The 14141-nt window shown below is 49.8% G+C and overlaps 1 protein-coding gene across 4 annotated transcripts in view; it reads right to left on the bottom strand.

Moving 5' to 3' along the window:
* The window catches only part of ASAP1 (ArfGAP with SH3 domain, ankyrin repeat and PH domain 1), a gene marked incomplete at both ends in the record, with an annotated part of 251064 nt that extends 237553 nt beyond the window's left edge, over nt 1–13511 (bottom strand). For all 4 annotated transcript variants that reach the window (XM_084230492.1, XM_084230494.1, XM_084230493.1 and 1 more), the window contains one exon: nt 13453–13511. In XM_084230492.1, coding sequence (XP_084086618.1) covers nt 13453–13511 — 59 coding nt within the window. The remainder of the gene's footprint in view (nt 1–13452) is intronic.
* Between the last annotated feature and the right edge of the window lie 630 nt (nt 13512–14141).

The following is a 14141-nucleotide window of genomic DNA, read 5'->3' as shown; positions in this document are numbered from 1 at the left end:
TGTGATGTGCTAGGATTGAAAGACCAGGTCTTTATATTCCAGCCTCTCTGAGATCCTTAGTTATAAGCATTGTATGCATATACTTTCACACTGGTTTGTATACTTTATAATGTCATCTGCCCCATTCTAAGGAGTAAGGTGACGTATAGACACACAAACACACAAATTGACCCAAGTCCTCTTTGACTCTAAAAAGCAGCCAACTCATTTATCCAGAAAGTGGTTCCACATTCAGGAATGCGCTGACACCCCTGTCCTTTGAGTCTTCACGTCTTTGCCCAGGTTGATTGCAACACAGGTGTGTTCCTACAGACAGGCTGATGTCAACCAGCCTTCACTAGAAAGAAATGAAACAGATGAAAGTATTTAGGAAAGAAATAGATATGTTCACACTATTAATGTAGCAGGCAAGGGACTTTCAAATATTTCTCATTTCAGCCTCAAGACGACCCTGTAAAGAGAGCAGGATTTTAGGGACACTAAGAAATCTGCCCACTGCTGGGAGCTAGTAGGTGCTTGCACCTGCACTGGAATCCAGTTCTGCTGATTCCAAGTTCATCTCTCTTTCAGCCACAGCACAGTTGAAGGCCACTAGACAGAGAGAAATATCGATTCCCCATGGGTAGGGATGGATTTGATCTGGGCAGTAGCTCACGTCCTTGCTTAAATCCCGCCCCTCCTGTGACTAACTCTGAGACTGCAGTTTTGTAATCATATACACTGCAGTGTCCTCTCCAGTAGGGCTCAAGAGACCTCAAAAATGCCTCGAAAAGGCATTCCATTAGGGTCAAGTTTATGGCTGATGATGGCCATATTATTTCAGGCATAATTGCTTTTTAAGAAGCATATAAACCTATTGATTTTAATAAATTACAGGTTTTGCCCCACTCAGCGAACTGGCTTCCTTACCACCAGGTTCCTGCAGCAGCACAGATATTAAAGTCAAGCTGACCCCAGTTCAAATCCTCACCTGCCTCGTGGGTGCCTATCTTCCTGCGGAGGGGGCTGGCCCCCCAGCCCTGTCAAAAGCCATGCATCTTTGGCTTCTTTTCCTACAAAGATATAGTAGGGCTGCACTAACTTATCCCTTAAGGATAGTGGCATAACTATTCTCTGAGTCCCCATCAGCAAATGAAGGGACTACCTTCAAGGCAAAATGTATAGCGGCTTCCACTATAAAGAATGATCTCAAGGGTCTGCCCCTGAGTGGTCAGCTTGCAGATCTCAGCCTCTCAGAACCCACCATCAGTGGTCTTATCTCTCTGACTTGTGTCTCTATTGACCCTTTCCCTAACTGCTCTATTTTGCTGCTCCTAGCAACAGCAGGTGGAAAAGATGAAGGCCAATGCCAGGGGTGGGGTATGGAAACTGGCATGTGCTTAGCCCCGGGGCTCTAACCCCTGGGATTCTATGGACCTCAGGCCATAATGTATCCTCCTGGGTTAATATCCTGTATGGGGATATCCTGTATGGGGATGGGGGTGGGAGGAGGCTGGAGAGCTGGTAGGGAAGAGAGGCCCCTGACAGCAGGAGTAGGACAGCAGAGGAGGAAGAGGAAAGCAATGCTAGCAAAAGCAGGAAAAAAAGAACCAGGGTCTCTCCCCTCCAGCTTCCCTGGAGGGGACGCAGAGGTGTAATGCCAACAGTAAGGAAATGGAACCCACCAGCAAAAAAATGGAGGGGAAGACCCTTTACTGCACCTCAATCCCATTTCTCAGAGCTCCCCCTCTAGCTTCACTAATTCTTACACAACCTCCAAGTGATGTAAGATGATCCAAATTTACAGATGAGCAAACTGAGGCACAGGGAGGTAAAATTCTTGCTCTGTGTCCTAACAAGGCAGTCTGTGTGATTTCAAAGCCAGTGCTATTTTTCAGGGACAGCTGTCAAGAGCTTTTCACCCTGTAGACAAACCTGGGGAGACAGGAATTCCTAATCCATCTGACAACCGGCCCCCAGCCCCTGCCTCGTCAGAGACACAAACACATTCACACCCCACACACCCACTGCGGGGAGAGAACTGTAATTCACTTGACATTATGGTTTTCCTTGTGAGCCCTTTAACCCAGCAAATCACATCCTACAGTCTCTCCAGCCTGTGTCCTTCAGATGACACAACTTGGAAGCTCACAGAGGACCCCTTCAGCAGGAGGCCTGGAGATGGGGCCCTGAGGCTGGGCCGTGCTCCCCCTGGAAGCCAGCACCTCTCACAGGGCCGCACGGCCCGATCATGGTGGACTCCGTGCTGGGGGCCGTTCCTCCCCTTATCTCGGGAATTCAGGCAAGGGCTGACGGAAGAGGCCCAATTATCTCAGTCTTGGTGCTGTGCACAGTGGTATGAGATCAGCGTGGCATTTACTTGCTTCTTAAATTTCAAAGAAAAGGTCCCATTTTCCACTTCTGCATTCAAGTTCTACTGGGGCAAGCGGTGGGAAGACTTTCCTAAGTGCCACTGAGAGGAATCAGACGTCTCGGGGTTGAAGGACTATGTCATCATCGTACTGTACAGGGCTTTGCAGAAAACCTCAGAAATATGTGGGCAAACTCAGACACACATGGACAAACGTGTGCACACTCAGACACGACATGACCCGACAGGTGTGAGTAGAACAGGCTGAGCTGGGCCCTGGAGAAGCCTATAGTCGGCCAGAGGGTACAGGTGCCCGTCCTGCTCTGCACCCAGCACCCTGATCTGTACAAACACCTCCCAGCGCTGCCTGGCCCTCTGGCTTCCAAGTTAGCCAGTGGATGTCTGGAAGGCAACTGGAGATAGAACACGCAGGAGGGGGGGATCCCCTCCTCTCTGCGCTCCTGCCCCCGTCCTCAGCTGCTGTCAGAGGGCCCCCTGCAAGCTGCCTCTCTGGCTCCGACTTCCGGGAGGCCTCCCCTGCCTTGGACCAGCCCTCCAGACCGTCAAAGGAGCCTGGGGTGCCCACCATCCCTTGCGGTTTCCCTACCCCTTTCGCCCACACTTCTCAAATGAGTCCTTTATTAAACTCTGCTCAAATTATCCTATTTTGAGAGTGCCATCTGCTTCCTGCTGGGACCTGGACTGATCCAGGGAGGCAGAGTAAACAGACAATGGCAGTGGAATGCAGAACAACAGAAGACATCATTGTTTCCCAGGGAAATGCAAGAGCTCTGGAGCCTGATTGCTTGGGTTGCAAGTCCTGCTCCTCCTCTCCTTACTATCTCTACTCACCCTCAGTGTCCACCTCTGAAAATGGGGTTAGCATGAGCGCCTACTCCACAGGCAGACATGAGGAGCGATGAGTTAATACAAGTGGGGAGCAGGGCTGGGCGTCTGGCACTTCATCAGTGCCGACAGATTCTCACTGGGATTCTTACAGCTAACTGGGCAGTCTTTTCAACGTACTAAGTGCCCAAAATACATCTGCTGAATGGTTGAAGTGCTAGGAGGAACAGGCACAGGGAACAAGGACAAGCAACAGGGCAACGACAAAGAGGGAATCCAGAAGGAATGCATACAGTAGGTGCTTTACACACCCATGGATGAAAGAATTCACGCCAGCTGTTCTAGACAGCATGACTTATCCCCTCACTCCAAGACACACGTCAGCACAACACGCATGGTCCAGGGAAGTCCCTGTCCCAAGGTCCTCCCTGGCTTGCTCCCACCTCTGGTCTCAGCATTATGCTCACAGTGGTGCAGTCAAAGAATGTATTTGGTCTTTGTCCCTGACTCCTGGTCTGGAGCTCCTAACACTCTTGGAATCTCCCAAGAGATAACAGTCTCTTTTGTATGTTAATGAGAAGACTCAGGGGTTGGGGGAGGGGTGCTAAAGGGCTCCAGGAGGGTCACCAGAAAGATCTCCAGAGGGGCTGGAGATGGAGTCCGGTCCCCAAGGGCTGATGATTTTATCACTCCTGCCTCTGCAATGAAAACTCTATAAAAACCCCTAAACTCTGGGAATGGGGGTCTTCCAGGACGGTGAGCACTGCAGCATGCTGGGAGGGCTGAACCAGAGAGGGCCTGGTGCTCCACCCCCATCCCCAGCCCCTGCATTTCTTCCATTTGGCTGTTCCATTGTCATAAAACTGGTATAGCCATTGTCATAAACTGGCAGCAGTAAGGAAAGCGTTTTCCCCACTTTGCTTGGCTGAGCCTTGAAGGAATCTGAGGAGGGGGTCGTGAAAATCTGCCAATGCATAGCCCCAGGATGTGCTAGTAACCCTAGAACAGGGGCAGACTTCGGGACTAGCCCTAACCCTAACCAGTGCAGTCTGTGCCAACTCTGGGTAGTATCAGTGTTAGGGGGAAAAGGATGTCCCAAAGCAAATTCCATATAGGCTTTGTGGACTCCACTCCCACCCCAGGTCAAAGCCAAAGACACTGGGAACTCCAAATCCCATCACCACCAAAGGGAAGGTGGCTGGGACCTGAGGGTGGGGTTAAGCAGCCAGGTGGATACAAAAGGCAGACACGTGGGCTTTGGGGGGCGCTCTCCATTTTGGGCTCTCGGCCAGCTTGCAGCGTCCGGTCAGCTCTGAGAGTGACTTTGGGTTTCCAGGTCGTCGGATCGGGTAGGACGCATTAAAGACTTTATTTCCCTATTTTCTCCCTGAGTTGTACCTTTTCCTTATTTTCTTTTTCTCTTGTAAATAAACCTTTTATTAACCCTTTTGTGTGTGTCTGTAGTAGAGTATTCATAAGTCTCTTTAAAGCGCGCGGGTGAGGACCCACAGCCAGGAACCCGTTTAATATCGGGGCTGCTCTATAACATCAGGACTGACTTGAGTTATTGGACACCGAGTTAGTGTCAGAGAATTGGGAATGCTGCCCTGGGTCTGTTGAAGTGGTGTTAGAAAAAAAGACATGGCACCCACAAATGCTCTTGATGGCACGAGCTGGTGACGAGCTATGTCAACCTCCACGTGCACTGCCTCCAGGTCCCCTCAGAAGCTTTGGCACTGAAGACGGGCAACCCAAATGCCATCGAAGGCTCAAGCCAGAGGCCACTGAGGTGAAATGGAAGGACACAGAGTAACCAGCAGGGAAGTCTTTCTCTAATTAAAATAAACACACAAACCACTTTCTCCTCCGTGCCTAAGATCTACTTGAAGGAAGCACAGTAACAACTCTTCAGGTAGAACATCAAAGCTGCTGGCATCGCTATGTAATTGAGGACGGAGTCTGCAGACAAACCTTCATTTGTTATAATTATTACCTCCCTCTCCTGCTATTCAGGGAACCCACTGCTGGGCAGAGGGGGAAAAGACAACAAATGGGAACACTGGGAGTCAGAAATCTTGGGCTTCAGAGAGAGCAGCACCCGTTACTACCTGGGGAACTTGGGCAAGCCATCCTCTCATAGGGTACATCCCTCAATGGCTCCCCATTGCCTGGTCATTCATTCACTCAACAAACATTAAGCTAGGCACTGTCCTAGAAGCTATGGAGTGTGGTAAGCAAGACTGAGGTGACCCCCGCCCTCCTGGAAGCTATAATCTAGTGAGAAAGACAGTCTGACGAGACTCAAAGATGCATGTATGTGTGTATATGTGCGTGCACGCATACACACACACACACACATCACGGGTTGAGGCACCAGGTCCATGCGGGTGGGGATGAGGAAGCTGAGTTGGGAGGTGGAAGGGAGGATTTTGCAGGAATGGCCCTTGGAGCGGAGATTGGCTGAGTAGGAGTTAACTGGGGAAGGGAGAAGGGAAGAGGGCAGAGAATGTGGGAAGCTGGTGTGAGTGGAGATATCAGATCTGTAAGGAACCAACAGAACTCAAATCTGAGTGGAATGTGGACAAAGAGGCAAGAGATGGAGATGCAGCCGAGCCAGGGTGTGGCCAACTGACTTCAGGGCCTCCTGGAAGCAGAACTGACGCGAGCAGTAATTCCGAAGCCACTTCTCGGGCCAGCAGGCACAGGGCAGCTTCACTGTCAATTCGGCAGACAGAGAAAGAGCGTCCCGGAGCCCTCGGTGGGCCCTCCAGGTTCTAATGCTCTCTCCGGAACTGGGTCCACAGGTACACCAGGCAGGGAGGCCGGCCTCAAGGACATGGGCACTGGCCGGGCAGAGGCGGGGCTGGGAGGCCAGGGAGGGGAACCAGCCCCCAGCCCCCCGGAATCTTCACCCTTTCCTGCTCTGGGCTCTCGCTGGGGTTCCCTCGTGGGCTCCCCTCTCCCGTAGTGACGCGCTTGTCCTCCCCATAGCCGTCCTCTGTCTCTGACGTCGCCCCTAGAGCCCTGACCTCTAGCTCAGGTGTGCACACTTACCCATGCGCACCTGCGCCCACGCGCCTCTGTGGTAACACAATCAAGGCCGCAGGTGATAGCCACAGAGGCTGGTGTCGCAAAAAGCCCGATTAATTTATCCTACACTTCTCATTCCCCATGTCTGGGGTGGGGTCGAGAGGATTATTTATTTGAGAGTTCTGTAGGGGAGCCCCCAAGTGATGGTACTTAAATTAGGTTTTATCTTGGCTGCTGGTCCTCCCTTCTCGTCTGGTTTGCAAACATCTTGAGGGAAGTAACTGTGCCTGACATCAACCCTAACCATCACAACTACTTGTGGCGTTTTCTTTGCAGACTGAAGGGGACATAATGAGGGCTAGCACGCGTTCTTTCGCTGACAATGCTGTGCACCTGAGATCTCATAATGTTCTACACCAGTGTTACTTCAATAAGAAATTAAACAATAAAAAATGAAATGAGATCCTTTCAGATACACTGCAACAAAAAAGAACATGAAGAATTGACTGAATGAAACAGACACTATCCCTATGTATGTACATTATTTTAAAGGAGGTTTTAAACACATACAGGGCACAAAATAAATATTACAAGGAATGAAAACAAGACTGCATATGCCTGGATGCCCCCCATGTCTATAACTTAGCATGTTAAAGCCCGCTGAGGTGTCTGATCCTACTCCTGGCCTGGCCTCCACCTCTGGGGGCTGGCAGGGGATACTGTGAGAACACAGTGGTTGCTTAACTTTTGCTGAGACAGATGGAGTGAAGTCCCTTTAAATAAAAGGGGAAAAGGGTATATATTTCACCTGTGTTACTTATTCTATATATTTTCCTAGGACGATCTACACATGATTCAGACCATCTGATAAAAATTAACACCAACAGTAAGTATTTAATTGCTGTGTCCCAGCAGCTGATCATGCACTTGAGCTACTGCATTATCCCACTTAATTCTCAAGCCTATGTCTGAGGAACGTCCTGTTCTTGCTCCTTTGGACAGGTGAGGCAATGGTGGCACAGAGAGATTGAGTCACTTCCTCAAAAATAAAGCTTCCTTGTTTTTATGTGACATTCATATGAACATTCTCAGAACTTAAAAAAACCTGATTGTAATCTTCTCTTTATTATCATTTTGCCCAAATTTGTCAATGCATTTCTCATTACAAGGCAGGATTTTATCTGTTTTGCAGCCATTGACCATCTTAAATGATTCTGCAAGGGCAGATCTGTACACCTGTGCCAGAGGTGTTTTCAATTTTCTCCAAAACCTTTCCTTAGGCCGGATTAGAGGACTTGTTCTGAGGGTGTGTGTCTCCCTGAGGGGTGGGGGACGTGCAGAACAAGCCCCTCCTGGAGGTGATGGATGCTTGGGATAATTTCCGACAACACGTGCCAACCACCTTCTATGGGCCAGCCTCCCGCTCAATATAGATGTGACCCCACCAGGTCCCCACGAGACCAGGGGGAGAGACCGAGAGCAGAGACCCGAGGCAGAAAAAAGCCAAGAAAAACTCAGGTTCTAGAACCAGGAGCAGCAGAGCCAGATCAGGCACCTGTGGCTCCAACCAAAGGCCAGATGCTCTGGTCACACAGATGTTCCCTGCGACCCCCTCGATGGCCGCATGAAACAAAACTAATGAGGGTGGCAGGAAAGTGCCCTGCCCATCCCCTGGGAGCATGGGAGCACCCCCCTGCCAAGACACATGTACACCATCTCACTCGCCTGGCGAAAAATCCAGACTCACTGACTCGGGGTAACACAGAGTTCCTGCCTTTAGCTGTGGAAAGACAGCAGGGAGGTGGGGTGGGCAGAGACTCTCAGGACCTGCCAGGCACTAGGTGCTGACGTAGGTGCTTTACGTCATGATGTATATTTGTCATGGGCTGAATTGTGTCCCCTGCCCCTGAAAATGTTTACGCCCTAGCCCCGGGTCCCTGTGAAGGTGATGTAGGATCTCTGTGGATGCAACTAACATGAAGGTTAGATGAGGTCATGCTGGAGTGGTGGGCTCGCATCCCCACAACTGGTATCCTCACAAGAGCAGAGGGAAATGCAGGGAAAGGCCAGTGACAACAGAGGCAGAGACTGGAGACACAGAGGCTGCCACCAACACCAGAAGCTGGGAAGAGGCAGGGAAGGAGTGTCCCCCATGGAGATGGCATCAGAGAGGGCATGGCCCTGCCCACGTTTTGATTTCAGCTTTCTAGTGTGCAGAACGGTGAGACAACACCTTCCTGTTGTTCTAAGCCACTGAGTTTGGTGTCCCTGGCTGTGGCAGCGCTCAGCAGACTCATACAACACTGTCTGCTCTTCCAGCCCTGCTTGGACAGAAGCCACCTTTTGTTCCCCTTTGTATCTCAGCAGTTGGTGTCATCCCTGGTCCGTAGGAGGCGCCAAGAAAGTATTTGTTGAGTGAACAAGTGACAAAATTAAGTATAAGCTCAGTAGGAGGAGGAACGATGTCTTTTATCTCTATTAAGAGACCAGAGCAAATTAGGGACTCCAGAGATGTTCATACAATGAATAAACTTCTTAAAATGAATGAAGAGAAACGTGGGATGGCTTTGCAGCGAGCCTTATTTATCCGTTTCCTCGGATTAAGCGTAGGGCGTGGCACACAGTAGCTGCTTAATAAATTTTTGAAGGCGGGAAGGAAACAAGACCAGGCCACGGTCTCCCAGTTCTCACTCTAGAAGGGCTTTTCCTCCTGGAGGCATCTCACTGGCTGCAGAGGGGCGGACGTCGTGAAATAACCAGTTGAATTTTCAGCTGCCTCGATGATCCTGAAAGGGTTCTCACAGTGGAACTTGAACTTTGTCTGTTGAGAATGTGTTTATTTTTCTTTTACATCCAGAAATCTTAAGGTTTCCCCACCCTGCCAACAATGTCAGAAATGCAGCTGGAGTTGAGAGGTCAGCGCGTCTGAGTCCGGCTCTCAGGACACGTTTCCTGTCCATGTGCGACCTTCATTCCTGACCCTGCCCCGCGGCCACCGAGGAGCCTCAGCGGGACCCGGAGAGCTGGCTGTGGACTGACAGCGGCGGCACGCGGCAGGAAGCGCCTTGACCTCGGCAAGGCAGAGGCACACAGTGGTTTTTTGCAGGCTTGGTTTAGGGGGAGCTCAACTTGAGGTCAGTTCATTTATGCATATGGAGAAAACCCCTGAAAATAAGGCCAACTGATGATTCCCACTGCTGCTCAGAACTCTATTCTGCTGTTCCCTGCTGTGCTGGTGGTGTCTGGGGTAGGGAAAAAAAACCCACTAATTCTTATTCCCCTGGACTTGTGCTTGAGGGATGGTGACCGCACTGCTGTTGGCTGTGATTTTACTTATTCACGTGTCATTTTGATGGCCAGACATAAGCGGTGCCTGCACTTGGGTCCTGAGAGAGGTAGTGAGTCCCTGGTCCTGTGGGCTCCCCTTCTGCTGGGCTGAGCTCCAGGCTTGGCACTTGCTGCTGTGAGTCAGGTGTGGGCCAGCATCTGTCGTGATGACAGACATGGAGAGAAAAGTGACCCCTTCTCAGTGCTGGGGACAGAGGGACCCGCTTTCTGTTTGGGGACATGGTCCTTACGTGGTCAGCTCACCCATGGAGGGCAGAGCTCCTCCCAGCAAGGAGTCCTGGAGATGTGGGTCTGGAGGGCCTGCGGGATTAGCCTCACTCAGCTCCTGTGCCCCCTGGGTGTCCTTCCCAGAGCCTGCCCAGCTGGTCATCAGTCTGTCTGGTATTTACTTCCTCCTCTTCCTCTGGATGGAAAGCACCAGGAGGACCGGGAGTGTCTGCTGCCCACACCTTTGTGTCCCAGACTCCCTATGTTTCTGGCAGGTGAGTAATACTTATTGGTTGATAACGATATGAATGAGCCAACAAACAAAAAGAAATAAAAGGTGTCAGGCCTCATGTGACAGTAAGAGAGTGTGAGCTCTGGGGTCAGGCAGGTGTAGGGGTCACCCATGCTCTACCACCCACCGGCTCACGGGATGCTTCCAGATTGTCTGTGGCATACATGGGCCATTCAGTATTCTGTGCTCAGGCACCCAGCACCCAGATCAGGAAATGGAGCGCAGAAATTCACCTTATGCTCCCTTCAGTCGCTGCCCCCGCAACCAGACTAAATAAACACCCTCCTGCCGGCTGCATGATGGCTGACAAGTTACCCACCCTCGCTGGGTCTGACCTACAAACTGAGAAGGCAATATCACGCTACAGGCACGAAAGTTTAGAAATGTATGTGCAGTGCCTGGCAAACAGGGCTGAGCAGGAACAGGAGGAGCAGGAGGAGCCCCGACACCAGTAGTAGAACAGGTCATGGCAGTCGCAGTCATTGTATGCCATGGTGATGGGAAAAACAAAGGGATTAGTGACAGCAAAAGCAGCAGCTGGGGCCTCCCTGGTGGCGCAAGGGTTAAGCACCACACTATGAAGAAATCCTCAGCTTCTACAGCATCAGTTTGATCCCTCGAAAGCCAGGGAGCAACCCACATGGTGTAGCAGACCTCTCCTGTCTCGCCCGCTGCTCCCCTTAGCAGTGTATTTCAGTCAGACTTCCTGTTCTGTTCCCCACTCTATCTCTGGTGAATCCTCTCACCCCCACCCCAAACCTCTGGCCTGTACCCCAGCTCTTATATGCATAAATAAATAAATCTTCTAAAAAAAAAAAAAAAGCAGTAGCTGGTGCAATAACCACAGCGACTGTAGTGGCAAGAGTAGAAGTGATCATGGGTTAAGAAGTAGTAGTAGCAATAGTCCTGACTAAACAAATAGTAGTAGGAATAATAGAAGCTTTGGCTCTAGGAACAAAAGAAGCAGCGGCTACAGGAATAGCAGAAGTAGCGACTGTAAGAACAGCAGAAGCAGCAGCTGTAGGGACAGCAGAAGCAGTGGCTGTAGCAGTAGCAGACGCAGCAGCAGAGGTCAGAGGAGAAGTAGTAATGATAACAGAAGTAGCCATTATAACAGCACAACTAGTAGCAATGGTAAGAGGAGGAGCAGCAGCAACAAGAAGAGCTAACACTGATATATAGCACTGATTATGTCCCAGCGATTTACCTCAATTCAGCTAATACTCAACATAATGCTCACAGGATGTTTAAAAGAGAATTTTACAGATGATGGCACCGAGGCAGAGGGCTCACTAGCTTCTCCAGGAGTCACACATCCAGCATTCAACCACCACCAGCCTGGCTACAGAGCCCAGCTCTTAACAGCAACCTTTCCATACCTATTTGCATAGCAAAGAAAGATTTGTTCTCCAGTATCTGTTCTCTTCTATAGTAATGGTTCTCAATTTTGGTAAGCGTATGTTTTGCAGAATTGATTACATTTCCCAGCCTTTCTTGTTGCTAAGTGTAAGCAGAGAAATAAATTCTGGCCAACTAAATATAAATAGTAGCAGCAGGCGCAGTACCCAATGAACATCATTAAAGGGAGGGGCCTGCCTTTCTTCTTCTCGTTTCTTCTCCTATGAGTATATGTGATGGCTGGCGCACAAGCAGCTGGGATGAACCATGAGGTAACCTTGGGAAGGAAGACCCATATGGTAGAGGGAAGAGGGAGGCTTGGTGTCACCAATGGCTGCAGCAGCCCTGCCACTACTTGTGTCTGACCATTCAGGTAAGGGAGAAATAAACTCCTATGTCCTTAAAGCCAATGTCCTTTTAGATTTTATGTCATTCAGTTTATGTCAAAACTTAATCCTAAATAATGCACTGAGATTTTGCAATTATAATTAATGTGAAAAGACATCTGCAGAACGAATGTTACCTTTGTGTTGAACTCTTGATTTAAAACACAGAACAAAATAAAAAGTGGCTTTAGCTAGTTCTCTCACAGACAAATGACAATGATGAGCACAGAAAGCCTTATTTACTCTGGAAAGTGGTGACAGTCTCATCAGTTCATGTTGGGATCACATTCAAGTCTCTCAGGTAGGACTCCCTGTCTTCAGCCTCTCACCCTCCCATCCACTTAGGACAAATGTGCTTATTAAATCATACTTAAAAGTGATTTTCATCCTATAATTTGGAATAACTACAATGCTCTATGTGTCTACTTTATATCAGACCTTTTTTTTTAAAGATTTATTCATTCATTCATTCATTCATTCATTCATTCATTTAGTTATATAAGCACTGGGTACAGTCAGAAGCGCGGGAGGGTGAGACAATTCACCAGAGCCAGAGCGGGGAGCAGAGCAGGCAGAAGGACCGAAGTACACTGCTGAGGGGAGCAGCGGGCGGCAGGAGAGGTCTGCGCGCCATGTGGGACCCTCCTCCGGTGGCTGGGGAGCAGCCGGGGATCGAACCGGCGCTGCAGAGGCTGCGGGCAGCGTCGCAACCCAGCGCTCAACCGCTGTGCCACCGGGGAGGCCCTTATATCAGACATTTTTAATCTGTATTTTTTTCCTAAACCTGCACCAAAAGTCATTACCTCTTCCACAGATAAGAAAACAGAAAAAACAGAGATGGTGGGTGACACAGCAAGTGGTGGCAGCCCTGGATGACTCCACTCCCTCCCACGCCCTGGTGCTCGCCCGCTCGCAACGCAGACTTCTGGGAAACACCTGGCACAGCAGCTCACCCTGTGTCTAGTCACCCCAGATTCCTGAGTGGGAGTTTTCTGTCCAGTTCTTGGGGTTCCTGCTGGCCAGTGAAATTTTTTCTCTGCTGTCACAAACTTCCACCCACTGAGGCAGACTCCCTAGCTTCTATCACATGCCCCCTGAACAGGCCTCAGAATTCCCAGCCCCAAATGGGACAACGTGGACCTTGGCCAACAGGCAGCATAGCAGAGAGGAGAAAGGCGGGCGACCTGGAGTCAGGAGAAGTTGACTTAAGGCCCCGCTGGCCAGTTCTTTATCCGTGAGCTGAACGTTGTAATTCCTACCCATCACTACTTTGATTCCCGACTTCGCCCCTCGTACCACTCCCCTGCCCGACCTTTGCTTCTGAATAAAGGATAGAAATAATGTGATAGAAAACTCTTATGAAATTGCTTTTTAAAAAAGTTTTTAAAAGAAAAGAAAAACACTTATGAAGTCTATAGTTCGACAAAAGCCAGAGATCCGTTCTCCACGAGGACTTGCACCAGTGTGTTTCCAGCAGGTTCAAGGGCTTCGGTTGGATTAATTTTTGCATTTCAAACACACCCCCCCCCAAAAAAAATAATCCCTCCACATTCCCACTTTGGGTTCTGTGGATGGGCTGGGCTAAGAACACTCACCGATTCCATAGTGAATCTCTCGACGAAAAACTGGAGAGCCTGGAGGCTGAAGATCTCATGTCTCAGCCGTCACATCAGAAAATTACCTGGATGGGGGGAGGGAGAAAAGGTAACAAGAGTCATCCAGGGAACCGAGCAGAAGCTACAGTCTGAGACCAACACGTGACCTCCCCTGGCGGCAGCACCCGCGTTAGGAAGGTTCTTGCACCACAGAGAGGCTGTCTGGGAGTGCGAAGGGAATCTTCTGGGAGACCATTTCTGTGCTCCACTTTGAGGCTGATCTCTCCATCGTGAAGCTGTGCAAGGGCTCAGGAATCCTCCTTGCGTTCTATTTCTAGCTCTACGTTGGAGAGCAATTTACAAGTCATTAACTTCTCTAGACCCAGGTTCTTAAACATGAAATTAAAGTGAGCTGACAGGTGCAACAGACAGACAGACAGACAGACACTTGCACAATGTGTGCCCACGGGAAAGCAGAGGTGTTCCCCAAAAGGGAACCAGCCCCAGGAAAGGGGAAGATGCATATGACTAATTTCAGGACAACCCCTCTGAACCCGAGAAGATGTTAATTAATTCATGCATACCAAAGCTTAATTAATTGCCAAGTGCACAGAACACGGGAAGTCTGGGATAAAAGGTGTCACATAAGGAAACAGCTTCAATATTTGCAGAACGGAGGGATATCGAGG

This window comes from Talpa europaea (genome assembly GCF_964194135.1).
Source record: "Talpa europaea genome assembly, chromosome: 3".
Classification (NCBI taxonomy): Eukaryota; Metazoa; Chordata; class Mammalia; order Eulipotyphla; family Talpidae; genus Talpa; species Talpa europaea.
Note: the sequence above shows the minus strand (reverse complement) of the source record. Positions and strands in the feature narration are given on the sequence as shown.